At 30.5% G+C, this 15,777-nt stretch overlaps 1 protein-coding gene and 1 long non-coding RNA gene across 2 annotated transcripts in view; both read right to left on the reverse strand.

Moving 5' to 3' along the window:
* The window catches only part of LOC126916077 (proton-coupled amino acid transporter-like protein CG1139), a 39,607-nt gene extending 26,585 nt beyond the window's left edge, over positions 1 to 13,022 (reverse strand). The window contains exon 1 of the mRNA XM_050721450.1: positions 12,679 to 13,022. Within this exon, the coding sequence (XP_050577407.1) occupies positions 12,679 to 12,714 (36 nt within the window). The 5' untranslated portion in view covers positions 12,715 to 13,022. The remainder of the gene's footprint in view (positions 1 to 12,678) is intronic.
* A 1,834-nt stretch (positions 13,023 to 14,856) lies between these two features.
* LOC126916109 (uncharacterized) lies at positions 14,857 to 15,762 on the reverse strand. Its single transcript, XR_007710429.1, has 2 exons — positions 15,627 to 15,762; positions 14,857 to 15,447 (listed from the first exon to the last, which is right to left on the reverse strand). It is a non-coding gene; the product is annotated as an uncharacterized LOC126916109 (long non-coding RNA).
* Positions 15,763 to 15,777: the final 15 nt, after the last annotated feature.

Below are 15,777 nucleotides of genomic sequence, written 5' to 3' on the forward strand. Positions count from 1 at the left end.
GACAATAATCCGAATAATAAATATTTTGTTCTTCATAAAGCGCTGATGAAAAATGATTTCGAAAGATGTAATAATGCAAATAAATATTCTATTCTTATATTAAGCGTAATTTCAAAAGATATAAATGTAATATAAAAATGAAAAATATATAAATATAAAAATGAGCGTATACTCTAGCCTTCATATGAGATATAATCTTAAGAAATAAAAATCTGAATAAATATTCTATTGTTCGTACGACGTATAATTTCAAGAAATACAATAACACAACTAATATCTTATTTATGTTTACTTTTGTCCAAGGAAAATAACGAACGACTCTGTCCTTCCGATTTTATAAAATTCGACGCTAAATAGATTAATATCGTTTGATATTCTGATAGAAGGAACGTTCCCGAAACGATAACGTTTCGAGAAATACCAGAAACCAGCCGAAATGCTCAGAGATATTAATTATTAAAAGATAATTGTCTACGATCAAATTAAAATTAATTACAAGCGTCATAGATACGTAGGATCGAACAAAGATATGCGAGATACTCGTAAGAATATGATTATTTACGACCAATCAAATTGTACAGCTTTCTCAGAGTTGCTGCACGTCATATCGACTTTTCTCATGGTCGCTTCTACGAAAGCCAGAAGCTGAGTTTGATTAACATGAACACGCCGATTGATCATTCATCGACGTCGATATGAATGACGATACCGACATCGCGGAAGAATTCGAGACGGATATTGTTCAAGGTACCGTTAAACTGACATAAGAATAAATCGATGGTGTTGTAAGAGGAAGCAGATAATGCAAATATATCATTATATAATCGTATAAAGAATGAACGAAACAAGTATTAATATAGTTGATCGGTATTTTACCAGATACATAATGTAACTAGCGTTGCGCTTCGTTAATTAACAATTTCCAATGACATTTCAACGTCATTGAGAGCTGTTAACCACGAACGTGGCACGAATTAAGTTACCATCGTTTACGTGTTGACAATAAATAGATTGAGTATTAATTGTTACCATTCAATTTGTTACCATTCGTTGACCTACTTTTAATAGGAACAATGGAAATGTTTCATCTCTTCTGTATGGAATTGTCTTGTTTCTTTTCTAAGGACAAATGTTTATTTCTCATTATTTTTGTCAATTAAGATTAGCACCAGAGCGATCAAGAGTTCGCAATATTTTTACGAGGATTATTCAAATTTAACTACAGTAGTTCGTTTTTTGTGAATTTGAATGATATTTTGATACATATGTTGATTTACTGATTGAACCAAAAGAAAGAGATAGGCCTCTACATATGTCACTACATTAAAGGGAATAAAGTTGAAGAGTAGCCTGTAGTTGAAGATGTAAATAAATAGAGATAAAGCTGTAATATAATTGAAATATAGAAATAAACAAAGAAAATATCAATATTCAAATACTTGAAAAATTCCACAGAAAATTTCCTGATCATCAAATTATTTTACAATTTAAATTTATATGAAACAATAATTTATCCATTTGTCAGACGACGATCAGGAAAACAGTAAATCTTCCCATGACACACGAATAACCTACGTGAATCCATTTAAAATTAATTGCAGCTGTCAAAATGGTACACGTTCGAATCATTGGAATTATATGCTAATTACAAGAATATTTAATAAAGCGAAAAAAGAAGAAAAGAAGGAGGAAGTATCGAGGAAATATTAAAAATCTTTTGATGACACAAATGACACGTGAATAATCCAGAGAACATAAATTGCTCAACAACAATTTATGCTGTCGAATCAGAGAAGTAAGATTTTATTTCAATAAACATACTGCTCGACTAAACTCTTAAAACAATTTGTCTTTAAAATCCGTAAATAAAAGGATTGTAGCTTCAAAATTGCTCGAAGGTGTTTTTTCTTTCTTTTTTTATTTTTTTTTGTCATGTACTTACATAGAAGTACATCATACACGTTCTTGTGTTTATGCCAACATAACATGCTGATGTATAAAGATGTCGATAAGATATTATTATTTGATTAATAGTTAATCGGTATTATCCTGATAAGAAAAGATACTGGTCACTAAACAAAGAATTTTAACATATTTGTTTGAGATACTCTTATTTTTAATTGAATTTTATATCTTTCTTATGGTTTTACTGATAGCATCTCATTAGCTAGTTTTTCATAAAAATAAAATGATATTTGCCACTTGAAATATCACTATTATTATGTATGACGTATTATAATCTTATAATGTTACATACATATTTTTGATAACAATAACGTTTACTTTCATTGAAATAAAATTGTAATCACATATATGTATATATTTTTTAATTCTAATTAATTATAACATACTTATTAAAGTTTAATAGCTTTAATGTAAATAAACATAACTAAACATTCAGCAATAGTTTCACTGTCCCACATCATCAAATTATCATATCCATAAAATGAAACATTCGAAAACTAATACGTAGAACATGTTTTTCTACGGACTTAATTCCTCCTAATTGCACGATAAAGATCGTTTACAAGATAATGTACGTTTCAACCGGTAATTAAAAAGAGTTTAATCAAAGTAAGCGAATGAAACTGGATCGATGAAGCCACGTTATCGTCATATTCGACCGGAATTAAGAGTTTCATTAAACTTGGATCGATCTTTCTTTTCATTTGACAGCCGGCAATTAACACGAGTTAGTGAATAAATGAATCGTTTAAGCCTTTGATGCCTGCTTTTTCCGTTTAAAGTCATCGAAAGCTGCATCGCCATTATCATTCTGTTGAAACAAGTCTCAAGTTGAAATAAGCTTGCTCGTCTCGTTGCTTTGTTAAGCAGCTATTGTTAACTGGATCACGCTCAATTTCATCTTTTATAATTTATTTCCTAACAGAGGCAAAGTATAATTGCGTGAAAAATCGAATTTACAGCGCGACGTTCCTTCTCGCTGTTTTACGCTTCATATTGCGTAGAATTGACATTGTGGCTTCCGATAAATTACAATTAATAGTATTTATAAAAAAATCCCAAAGTGTACAAATGTAGAAAATACACGTGATACGAAAAATAAAATATATAAAATATGCAAACAAATATAAAAAATGTATAAAATATGCAGAGTAAAACGCACGTTATAATATTCAGTAGATGAAACAAGTTTTCTATTTCGATTCTATTTCTTTATTTGTGTTCGTAAATATATCAATTGTATATAAATACGAAGTCTAATAATAGTACTCATATGTCACATAATATAATATTATAGCGATATCATAATTAATAGACCGAGGATATTTATACAACTTCATATTTCCACTAGAGCTGTGCGCCTTTTTATAAGTCCAACTAAAGAAATGCAACCTGAATAGATATTTTTTCTTTCAGCTAGATATTTATTATAGCAAGCGTTTTACTTTGGATATTTTACGTTTTTTTTTTTTTTTTTTGATAACGTTTCATGTATTTTCTATGATAATCAACATCCGCAATCTATTACAATTAATATAAAATTGCAATAGAATATAATATATACGAAGAAGGAAAACAGAATATAAATTAATATAATAATTAAATGCTCTATTTCTTTAGATAAAACGTTGTTCATACAAACATGAATTTCTACTTTGTTTCTTTATAAAATTATCTAAAAAATATGTTCCAATTCTTAACGACTGATAAAAAAAATCAGTTTTTCTCGCAATGTAAAAAAACTCGATAATAAAACAATTAAGAACTACGGAAACAATGTTTAACATTTTGTTTGTATGTTATAAAGGTATCTCGATGATATCTAATTTATTGGTATCGAAATCACAGTGTTGTAAATTTTAGAGATTAAACGTGAAACAATTTGACGAAATAATTAATTCTTGGATAAGAAAGAACTGGACTAGGAGATTTGATGGATCGATCGATCGAAAACCTGGTTATCAAAGATTAGGAAATGAAAATCAGCAATGATTACAATTGTATAATTCCTGTATGACTCTGAGAAATATCAAGGAATAAAGTACAAATTATTAATTATTCAAAAATATAAGCTGATACAAGATTCTCGGCACTATATTCAGGCTGTTTTTTAATTAATTATCGAGTTTCAAGGGAAACGATCATTCCTAATTTGAAATGATTCGAATTATGCAATTAATTAAGATAATTTTGAAATAAACATTAACACAAAAATATTGATCGTTCATTTCTGTATTTAATATTAATAAATATTTGTCGTGTATGTGGAATATTACGTAATTTGTATACATGAATACATACTCGTTACATGAATGTGTCAAAAGCCATTCTACTTGTAAATTTCTTAATTTTATTGTTCATTCTCAAAGAACAAACGAATTACTGCTATAGATTTAATTTATTTATCACGGAGGGGGAGAATAAGTAATAAGAAATTTGTAAATAGATTTTAAAGAATAATAACGTGAAAAAATATCTAACGAAAGGAAAAGAAAATATGAATGTTTGTTTCATTCAAGCGTCAAGAGAAATTCTAAGATAAAAGTTCAAATAAAACAATACAATGGTGTGATGATATACATCCACAGGACGTTTAAATATCAGAGTTGGTGATCGATCTGATTCAAGAATTCCGTAAAAAAATTCCATAGAAAATAGAGTCCCTCATCTTTCGAATTAAATCACGATCGAGAGATATTCGCAGATTATCGACCTATCTCGAAGTAATCCATCTTATACCAAAAACAGGCAACGCATCGTTATGGCGCGTAAGATATCGTGTTGAAACTGACACGTTATGCCAGTTTTTAATGAGATTAGCGAGAAATGCGGGAGGAGGATATCCAGCAATTTAGCACCGACTAATCGGTGGGACACGGAGTCGACCGGAAATCTCGTTACACCAATCACGCTGCTCCATACAATTTTACATTTAGGCTTGTATAGAATTCTACGAATAAATAATAGAACCGACTTCCGTGTTTTTCATAGAGAACATTTCCTTGTTTATAAAAGTAAAGCGTACGTTTCTTAACATAATTTGTTGTAGGAAACTTTGAGCGATAATGAGTATTCCTTCTAAAACAATTTAAATGTCTTATCATTGAGTGAATCACCTTGTTTCTTTTTCTATGCAACTTAAAAAAATTTCTTGAATTTTCAATGTAGAACATCGTTTTCTACGTATTACAGTTTTGCAGATATGTAGATTATTGAAGTTACGTGTCTGTACTATTCTGGACAATTCTACTTTCTTTGCTATTCGCTATTTCGTTTAGCATTTATACGTACATTAGTGGACCGAACAATTTTCCCTGGAATTTAGTATTGAACATAAGATTTTGTAAATTCTAATCTTTGAAATTTAATATTTTTATTTCATTCAATATCGAACGTTAAATAGAAATATTCTCTAATAAATTCTAAGAAACGTTTAAACTTGAAGTTTATAAAGTTCTATCCTTTAAAGTTAAATATTACATTCAATCTAACATCGAGAATTATATAGAATAATAAACTTCAGAAACTCTACATTTATCGATTCCTATATCATTTTAAAAAAAATTCAAGTATTTTTCAATGCTATGAATTATTTTCTAGAATGAAATGAAATGATCCCTATTGATTTATAGATACGTTAATCACAATAATCAGTTGTTAAAGCACTTGAAAAATATTTTAATAGTCTATTCAATTCTAAAGCATATAATCTAAAATATAAACTAATCCTTGCATTGGTGAATAAGGCTCACGTGTATGTTAATTATTTCAAGTATTGTAATTACCATTAAAGTGTATTGACGTATATGTACATTGATATTGTATGCACAATCGAATGCCAATTACCTTTTCAAGGTAGAAAGATAACAAAATAAAGTTATTTATCTGTCTATCTATAAAATAATCTTTGATAGCATATGGCGCCATCGCTAAACTACTAAATTTTTCAATTTTCCAAACAATTAAGAAAAGCTCTAACGATTTCTTATTCTGAGAAATATAATCTAAAATGAGATAAAAAAATTCATATTGATTTATGATACCGTTTGTTTAAGTTATGTGGCCACAAGTTAAGCGACTTATTATCCAACAAAAACGTTATCGATGGCACCTTTTGCAAATAACTGTGTAAACCGTACGCGCATCGGGAAAACAGGTGAATTTATTGGCCAACTAAATAGAAAGTTATTTCACGGTTGCTGATCGACCAGTTGCGCCGTTCCTTTTTAGGAAAATACGATGAAACCAAACGCACATGTTCCTCATTAATTTCTATACCGATTTACATCTTTCGAAGCTGCGCGAATATTGGATGATTCTCAGCCAAAAAGATACTTACGTTTCACAGAAACGTGACTAGAAATTTACTGATAATAATTTTTGTTTATTGCAACGTCACCGATGTACTGTTGAAGATCGTATAATATGTCGCATAAGGCTCAAGAAATAATGCTAAGTACAATAGACCATCGATCATAATTATCTCTTTAAATTATCAAGTTATTAAAATCTGATGCCTTGGAATTTTTTAAATCTTATTCTGAAAATTCTCGAATCCTCGGAATTTTAAACTTTCGAACCATCAAATCTTCAAAGTTATAAGAACATTTGAGTTTATAAAATCTCGAAATGTGAAATTCTCAATATTGTTAAATTTCAAATTTTTACATTTTCATATTTTCTTACTCGACTTATCGAATCTTCGAAATTTATTAAACATCGGATTTCGTTACTTTGAATCCGTTGCTTAAATACACTGCCTCAGTTAAACTCTCGTCAAATCTTCTGTTTAGTATGCTACGTGATACGCTACCTAAATGCGAACACCTTGTTAATTCCTAATCTACTACCCACGCTAATAACTACGTATTTGCCTAATCGCAGAATCAACATTTGCCTTTAAAACAATCCTTCCTTTCTCTTAAGATGGTGTACTCCAATAATTATGCAACAATTATCAAATAAATATTACATTCTACAATGAATCAACTTGCGAAACTCGTAACGTAAAGTTAAACCAAATATTCAAGCTTATTAATATCTTGTTATAATACGACAGAAATCATAATACGAATAAACACACGCGTATAGATAGATGAATCGTATAAACTTTTTACCTGTTATCGTACGTAGATAATAATTCCTGTTATTTACACAAAACAATTGAATTATTAAGCGTGTAGGAATGTAAGGACATTCTCAAATACAAGGACGTCTTTGTTTATCAATGAATGATTTTAATCCTACTACTTTTTCTTATCATTTAGAATTTCTATTCAGATAAAATTCATTAACCAGTGTATAAAAAATTATTGCATAACGCTGAAATGAAATAAAAAAATAAAACAATTAATAGACCATAAAGGAACCTTTCTCAGTAAAGAAATTATTTTCCTTAATATTAATAATTATATTTTTATGCAACATAGAAATTTTATATACAGAGACATCGTAATTAATAGATTGCAGATGTTTGTGCAATTTTATATTTTTGGGACTAGATGGAACTAAATGGAACTACGTTCGATCCATCCGCTAAATTTTAAATAGAACTAAAAATAACTAAGGGAAAATTTAGTCCACTCATTAAATATTAAATAGAACTAAATACGACTAAATAAAAATTTGATCCACTGACTAAATATTACAATGAGCGACTTACTTTGAATATTTTGCGAATTTCTACGTATTACGTGCGTCCTGCACATTTTTTAATCTTTTACAAATAAATGCTTAAATATTCGTTATCTAATAATTAAGAATTTGGAATCTTAAAGGTTCGATTTTTTCTACGCAATTTAATGATAATTGGAGACATCTCGTTGAAATTAAAATAAGCGTATCAATTCCTCCATTACGAAATCATCGAGTCTAACCTCCTAAATGTAAAACAAACATTACACCACAACAAAATATGTATTAAATCGACGAAACTAGAAGCTACCATGTACAAATATTGACAGTCTTATGATAAAAATTGTTTCTTGTACATTTCCATGAATAACATCAATCTGTTCGAAAACTAGCGGAATATTTTCAATCATGTGCTCATACTTGGTATAGGTTAGGAAACATCTACGCAATATGTAATTTGAATCTCATTGGCCGATAGATCGACTTCGAGATCGATGACTAAGTGGGGTACGCGAAATAAATAGACCAAGCTCTTCAAATAACTTTAATGCTTTTCGCCATACTTCGGTATTCGTGGAACCTAAGTTAATATCTATTATAATTACCTTGGCGCCAATCATATTGTTATACTGTTATATCATTTAGAATATTGATAAACATATCGTTTATTGTTTCTCTTATTTGGCTTACACGTGTGTAAAGTTATGTATAGACATATTCATTCTAGAATCACTTCTTCTATTAAACATGTACATCTTGGTTACAGTTAGATTTGTTGGTTCGATTCAACTACTTGAAATAATTTACATCAACTTGATTCAGATGAAATTAACGCAACATTGAATCTTCAGAATTCCAAAGTACCAGACTTTCGAATTTTCGAAGTTCCGAATTTTCAGACTTTCAAATTCGTTTTTACTTAATGTAATTTTTACTTAATGGATTGTCATTTAATAAACTTGTATATACTGTGTAAAATGTTAATTATTATAGCATCTACGAACAGTATTATTATGTATAGCATCTCCATAATAAAATTTATTAGCTTTATAGCATCGAATCACATTCGTAACATGAATTATACATTATATTTCGATGCAACAGGAGCAGGCAACATTGTTATGTAAACGTTAATTTCAATTCTTCATAAGGATCACTGAATACAAATTATCAATGTGCCGCATCTGACAAGAATGTCAATAAAATAGTTACAGAAACGATCATGAAGCAACGAGTTAGCCGCCTATCTGGTGTTCAATTGTCTTACATATATACAAGCGTACATAAGTAAATAGCTACTATCAATTCCTGTGTGTATAACCTTTAACAAGTTCACTTAAGTTTCACTTAAAGTTTAAGGCGTCAATTCCTTTGGAAGTTCAGTTCATAAAACTTTGATCAATGGAAGCATGCAAATAGACTACAACTCTAATTGAAATCGCTATCATTTATTTTTATTCTCTCATAACGACATAGCGTTGCTATATATGTACTTTTCATTAGAAAATCCAAGACAAATATTTGAATTCTGCCAAATAATAATCGTATCATCAATGATCGATGGTAATACCTAGACTGCGAATTTTTATGCAAATTTATATTTATGTACATTCTACATACTGTGTGTTTATTCGTTATTCTACATACAAGTGTGTTTATTCGTTGTGGGCACAACTAAAAAGATGGAACTTACGTGAAGATTCGTTTTGTCTATTAAAAATTATAATAAGTACCCTACTTTGGATATTTCGTATATTTTTATTTATTATACGCATTTTCTGCATTCCTTCTTTATCTCTAAATTTATATAAATCCATAAAAATCCGTACTCCAGCGATAACGAAGCGTATGCTATCAAAATCTAATTTCTCTTCTAATAAATCATTATTATTACGATAGCCAAAACTTTATCTGCTCTCGTCATCGTAACAAACCTAATGGAAAGAAAAATTACTTTTAAAACGCCTACTATCGAATATTAACGCCTCGACAAAATTCACATGCAATCTGTAACAATCGTTTAATCAACTGGTTTACCTCAGCGAGAAAATTTCTAAGTTTCTCACGTAACTCTTATTATCATAGGAACATTCCCTAAAAAAGTTCCATTCGAACGATCTCCCCCTTATCAGGTAATACGATCTACGAAAACAAGACGAACAAGTCCAAATGACGGAGCTAAGTAATCAGTGTAACAAACATTTGATATCGCGGCCAGTATTGTTATTGAGGGCAATAATTTTTTTTCTCTCTCAGAGATACGGTACTAAGGTCGATTCCCAGAGGACAGAAACCATTTTTCCTCGATTCTCCTGCTAAAAGCTGTCGAATCGTTTCAAGGAAAACGACACGTCAAGTACATTAGTATACGATTTGCTCGCTATGAATCGGATAGATAAAGTCTTCCGATTTTCAAGCTTCTGATATTAAGAGCTTTCAAATTACGAAATTACACGAATGATCAGTTTTTTAATTTTCAGATATTCAACCTTCCAACATTAGACATTTTGTTATTACGAGATTACTTGATCTTTTATCATTAATTAGAATTTTACGGTATTAAGCGAAATAGCATAATGATCGGATGATTCGTAATTTGAACAATTTATTTACATATTGATTCAATTGCGCAAAAGGGGACCTGATATTTGAATTCCACAAATTATATATATATATATATATTACAGTTATTAGAACGAATTCAAATATCACAAACGTCTTATTGTTAATGATTCCAATTGCTCGTATTAATACCTAAATCCACAATATCAACACGAGGATTATCGATTCTTAACATAAATTTTTTTATTCACACGTCTATGTGTGCAACAATGTAACGACCTCTGTTTGGATAAGGTTCACTGATCTATGTACGGGATTACCGAATTTTTACTTATCATCCTAACGATTACCTGTGATAACGTGAATTGTTGAATCAAAGAAATTGGTTCAACGTGAACAAGCATATTTTCGATAAATAAATAATATTCATTTCATTTTTATCTGTCTAATAATATTCATTTGTTTTGTCGTATTTGAATTAAAAACATTTCCTTTTTTATTATCAGAAAAAGTATCAGTAACATCGCGTAATTGATTAATTAATTAAGTAATAATTAATTCACAATTTTACTTGAATAAAGAAATCTCAAATTTTCAACATTTTTAGAAGAAAGATTCTTTTTATATTTAGAAACCTTTCGTAGTCTTAATCGTAATTTTTTATTTTAGAGCATTAAAATGTTACTAAATTAATAATAAATAAATTCGGAATCTTTAGACGTAATTTAAACAAAAATTCGATCATCAAACAGTAAAACCGGTTGCAATCATAGAAAGAAAGTGAAAGTAATATAAAAAAAGCTTCCTTGACAATATAGTATCAACCACTAACTGTTGCAAATGGAGAAGTTATGAGTCACGATGAGATCAGTCGATTTCAGGCTGAAATTATTTAATTTTTTCTCGTTCAGGAACTACAAATCTAATAAATCGCAAAAAGAAGATTGGAACTCGCAAAAAAAAGGAATAAAAAAGTATAGTAATCTCGATACGAAGGACACAGTTTCACTGACCGTTCGACAAAAGCGGTTCACAGTTCCAATCGAATTTCACATCCTAATGACTGAAATCTCGGCAGAAAAAAACTTGTCGAGGAATTCGATTCGATCTCGAGCATAAAAAACTTGCTCCAATTTAAATCACGAATTTCCTTTGCGTATTGCGAGCATTGACGTCACATAGTTCTGGTCAATATTGTCCTTCGATGTGGATAATTTTTCATTCAACTTTCCCTTTTCGATGATATTCGAGATCGATCGATTAATAGCAACCGCGGAATCGAATACGCAATAGCTCATAATGAATATTTTAATAGTTTTACTAATTTTGTCTAAATATATACTATATTAATACGAAACATTTTTAACTTCGTGTGTAGTAATATTTCATTAGTATTATTGCTTGTTTGAATGTGAAAGATACAAAATTTCGTCAAAAAATCTACAGCATTTAATGAATTTTGAATATTCAATTGATGTTAATCTTTTTTGTATAACTTTCTTTTATATATTTTTGCATATTTTCGATATATTTGAAGAAACAGAATCTTGAAATACAACATAAAGTAGTCAATTTTCATTATAGAATTATATAAATAGAATTATATAATAAAACATTTGGAACGAAATACGAAATAAATAGTGTTTATAAAAATAATTATTAATGAACGATAATTTTAATACTTGTGAAGAAGAAAAATATTATAGTGACAAATTATAATCAGAAGATCATGTTTTTCCTATAGTATTTATTTATGATTGAAAATTCTGACAAGTATACCTATATAATTTTAAAATAATTCAACAAACATATTTCCTTGTACATTACGAATTTACTATTGTGTTTCTTCGTATTTTATAAAATGACAAATTTCGTCATGTAAAGCGTATCCCAATTTTCTTCTCCCAAAGAAAAGTTTTATTAAAAAGGAAGAGAAGAAATAATCATGAAACACGTCATTCATATTGACCACAGTATACCGTACAATTTTTAAACAATTAGATTGATGAAATGAAAACAATCTTCGTACTCCATACAAAAATAAAATTTTCCAGACTGAAATTAAAGTAATCGAATTACATGTGTCATATTAATATAACTATAACAAATATGTCCATTTCTATTCACCTAGACATTAATTAACACAAATTAACACAAATATACAAATGATAGAAGGATCGAATCAAACAAGAATCGAATCATACCGCCAATTCACCCAGTGGATAACAGATCTCTGTTTTATCTCTATCTACAATTTAAATATCAATTGTCTCCAAAAAGTGTACATTACATGGCATGGTTAAAAGTAATGCTAATTCGCCTAATCGACCTTTAACGATTTCCAATACTATATATCGATACAATCTGAATATAAATCCCCGCTAAAAAAGAACGATTCATATATCGTGGACGACAAAGCATATCAGTGCGTAATCGATGTATTTAGTGCGAGCATCCTACGTAAACAAGGTAAACATAAGCAAGGAGAGCAAAGTAAATATAAATAGTGTCACTCACCGTACTCGAGGTAAATCCGAAATTGTCGTGCGACATTCTGCTGATGGGTCACTTCTTCTGTACACACCGAGAAATAAGGTGAAGAGACAAAGAGAGAAAGAGAGGCACACGAAGTATATCACCTGGATGCGGTGCGTCAAAAAGAATAAAATAGAAATATATGTATATATATATATATAAGAGTCGCACGACGCAAGTACAGAACAAGGTTAAGGTAAATGAGAACGCGAAGCAGCGAAAGATGTGAAAAAGGACAACCGGTTTCAGTTTGTTATGGTACGATGCATTATTGTGTGTTGCGACAGGTACGGCCGCCGCAACTCGACTGATCAGGGTTCGCGCCAAGTATTATTTATATAGCATCATACCACGTACACGGCACACAGAATACTCGTTGCCATTTCGTTTACTGGTCACTCACGGCATGATTCGGACGAGCGACGATGCGGCTCGAGTATATACCTTTACCAAGCCTACTCAACACCGGCATCTACAAAGTGAAACGAGCCGGTTTACCTTAAAAAACACTTTACCTTTCGTAATTCTTTGCTACGTTAATGTAGCGACGTTTTAGGCGTCCAACGATTGATTACCGCGAATTTTCCCGCTCGATAACACAAGCCATCGGCAAAAATCAAAGAACTTGTGTTGTCGTTGAAGATACTCTTCTCAGATTCTTTAACCCTGCTGTTCTCCTCGCTTCTTTTTCACGTTCGTGTCTCAGATCTTCTTTTTTTTTGGATACTTTATTTATAAGAAGCGTGGAGTTCGCAAATATCGAATACTAAGAATATTTAAGAACTATCTGTATTTTTATAATATACTTTATTGGAATGTCTAATATCTAATCTAGTTTGGGTCACATAGACACGAAAAGAACAGAACTAATCTTGTTGCGTTCTTTCGATCGTAATCGTGTGTTTCTAATAAAAAAAATGATTCAAGCTTGGACAAAGTATGGGAAAATCGTTATTGACGTGAGCGATTCCTCGTTTCAACTTCGTACGAAATATATTCTTGAAACAGTAGAAGTTTGTTTGTTAAGATAAGAGCAAGATTGTCGTATAAAAATTCTTCAATCGTGTTTTATACTTGAATTAATTTTTTTATTGCAATTTTTGTTGTAGTCTCACCATCGATAAAACGGTACAATTTAATTCAATGCCACGGTCAATAGTAACACAGTCAAATTTATCGCCGTAAATATTGATAGTATTAAAAATTAATGTATGCACCTGGTGATTCGATTCGCGTGTAACGTAGAAAGATTAATAGAGAATCAATGTTTATCTGGATGGTTTAATTATGTAGTGAGTCGGACGATATATGACCGTTTACTTGTGATTGCGGATATTAATCAGTTAATCATGAAAGTTACAATGATTTACCTGCAGTTGTAAATCAATTAAATGGAAGTTTTCCTTTCGCGTATTTCAAAAGATAAATAATAGTACGAATGATAAATAATTATAATCTGTAGGTATAAGTACACGTTAAAACACCATTAATCAGTTTATCATACCACACATGATAATAATTTATAAACATGAGGATATAAATCTTAAAATAAGGATAAAGAACGTAAATCATCTGAGGAAGCTAGAAATACTGTTATTGTGGGATAAAATGGATATTGAGATTATTATTCGACGTTGTCCTAGAACTTTCAAGAAAAACACTCGATAAATGTGTCAACAAGCGCTGCTTGAACAATTAAGTAACAAGTTCCATAAAGTAACCTCGATCATTATGTGCTCTAATGAACCGCCCTTCGTTCATTCTTATTTCCTAGATTCGCAAACCAAATAAATAGAACACAAGATATCAGAAGAAGAACAGTGAAATTGCTAGATCCGGGTAGGCATTTCCTTTAATCTTATCGCCTGATGAGCGACTTCTACAGAGGCTACATATACATGTGTGTTGTATATTTTTCTTTGTTAGTTGCCTGGTGAGCTTTAGTTTGACAAATCAGATGCCCGATACCCACGCCACCTACTACTGCTTTAAAAATAAATAAAACTGGATGCTGTCACTATACAGCACGAAACAAGATATTAATCGCTGATTTGGCCAATGATAATCTTTCAAAAAGAATAAAAAAGGAATAGATTTACGACTATGACCAATCATGTGAATGAAATAAGGAAATTAAACGTTGTGCTCTTTATATTTCTCCTCCGCGATGTATCCTTTATTAGAAATGTGAAGAACAACCAGTGTGATTATTAATAATCTACTGCAAATATGCATGCTTTATTTTTAACTGTTTCAAGACGTTAGATACCACGTGGGTTTCATTCTGCTTCGGCATCGGTTCTATTACTTTAGTTTCCATCTTTCGCTCTCTTTTTCTATTCTTTATTCGCCTCTCTATCTCTATCCTTCACGTCTCCATCCCCACCACAAGCTTCATCCTCCACTACTCGAACTTCTACCTCTCACTGATAATGAAGGATGTTTCAATTGTCTCAGCCGAAGATTTTCAAATGATACAATTTTCAAAAGTTAGAATCATCTCATATGTCAGATTATAGATCCATAAATGGAAAAGACTAATTGCAAATGACAGAATTCCCAGTGAAAGTTTTCATCCGGATGATTAGCGATAGAATCGTAACAAAATTATGGAAACTTATCGATGTAATGTCATAGGAATTTTTCGAGTTTTCTGAGCCACCTGATAGTGACATTCTGTATTCAGATATATAAAGAACGATTTGTCACTAGCATCACAGTGTTATTCTACGTCACTGGATCGATGAAGATCTGTAAAAAAAAAAATCGTAAAATTCAAGGTCACAATTTCTCTTATTGCATCGTATTCTACTGATGAGCATAACAAATTTCAGAGGAACACGGATCGCAACTCAACTGTCCTCTTGGGAAAAAAATATTAAAGTCCCATTAGCTTTCGAACTTATTTTATATGTAATAATAATACTTACATTTTGCAGTCAGATACAAAGGAAATAGCATTTAGTGTCGCACGTAAATGCCCTAAAACCACGATTGTAAATCTCATATCTTCTATTCTTCCTTTCTTGCTATTTAAGCAACCGGACTCACATTTCTATATCTCGGCCAAGTTTCTGAGCA

Source organism: Bombus affinis, chromosome 5 (genome assembly GCF_024516045.1).
Source record: "Bombus affinis isolate iyBomAffi1 chromosome 5, iyBomAffi1.2, whole genome shotgun sequence".
Lineage (NCBI taxonomy): Eukaryota > Metazoa > Arthropoda > Insecta > Hymenoptera > Apidae > Bombus > Bombus affinis.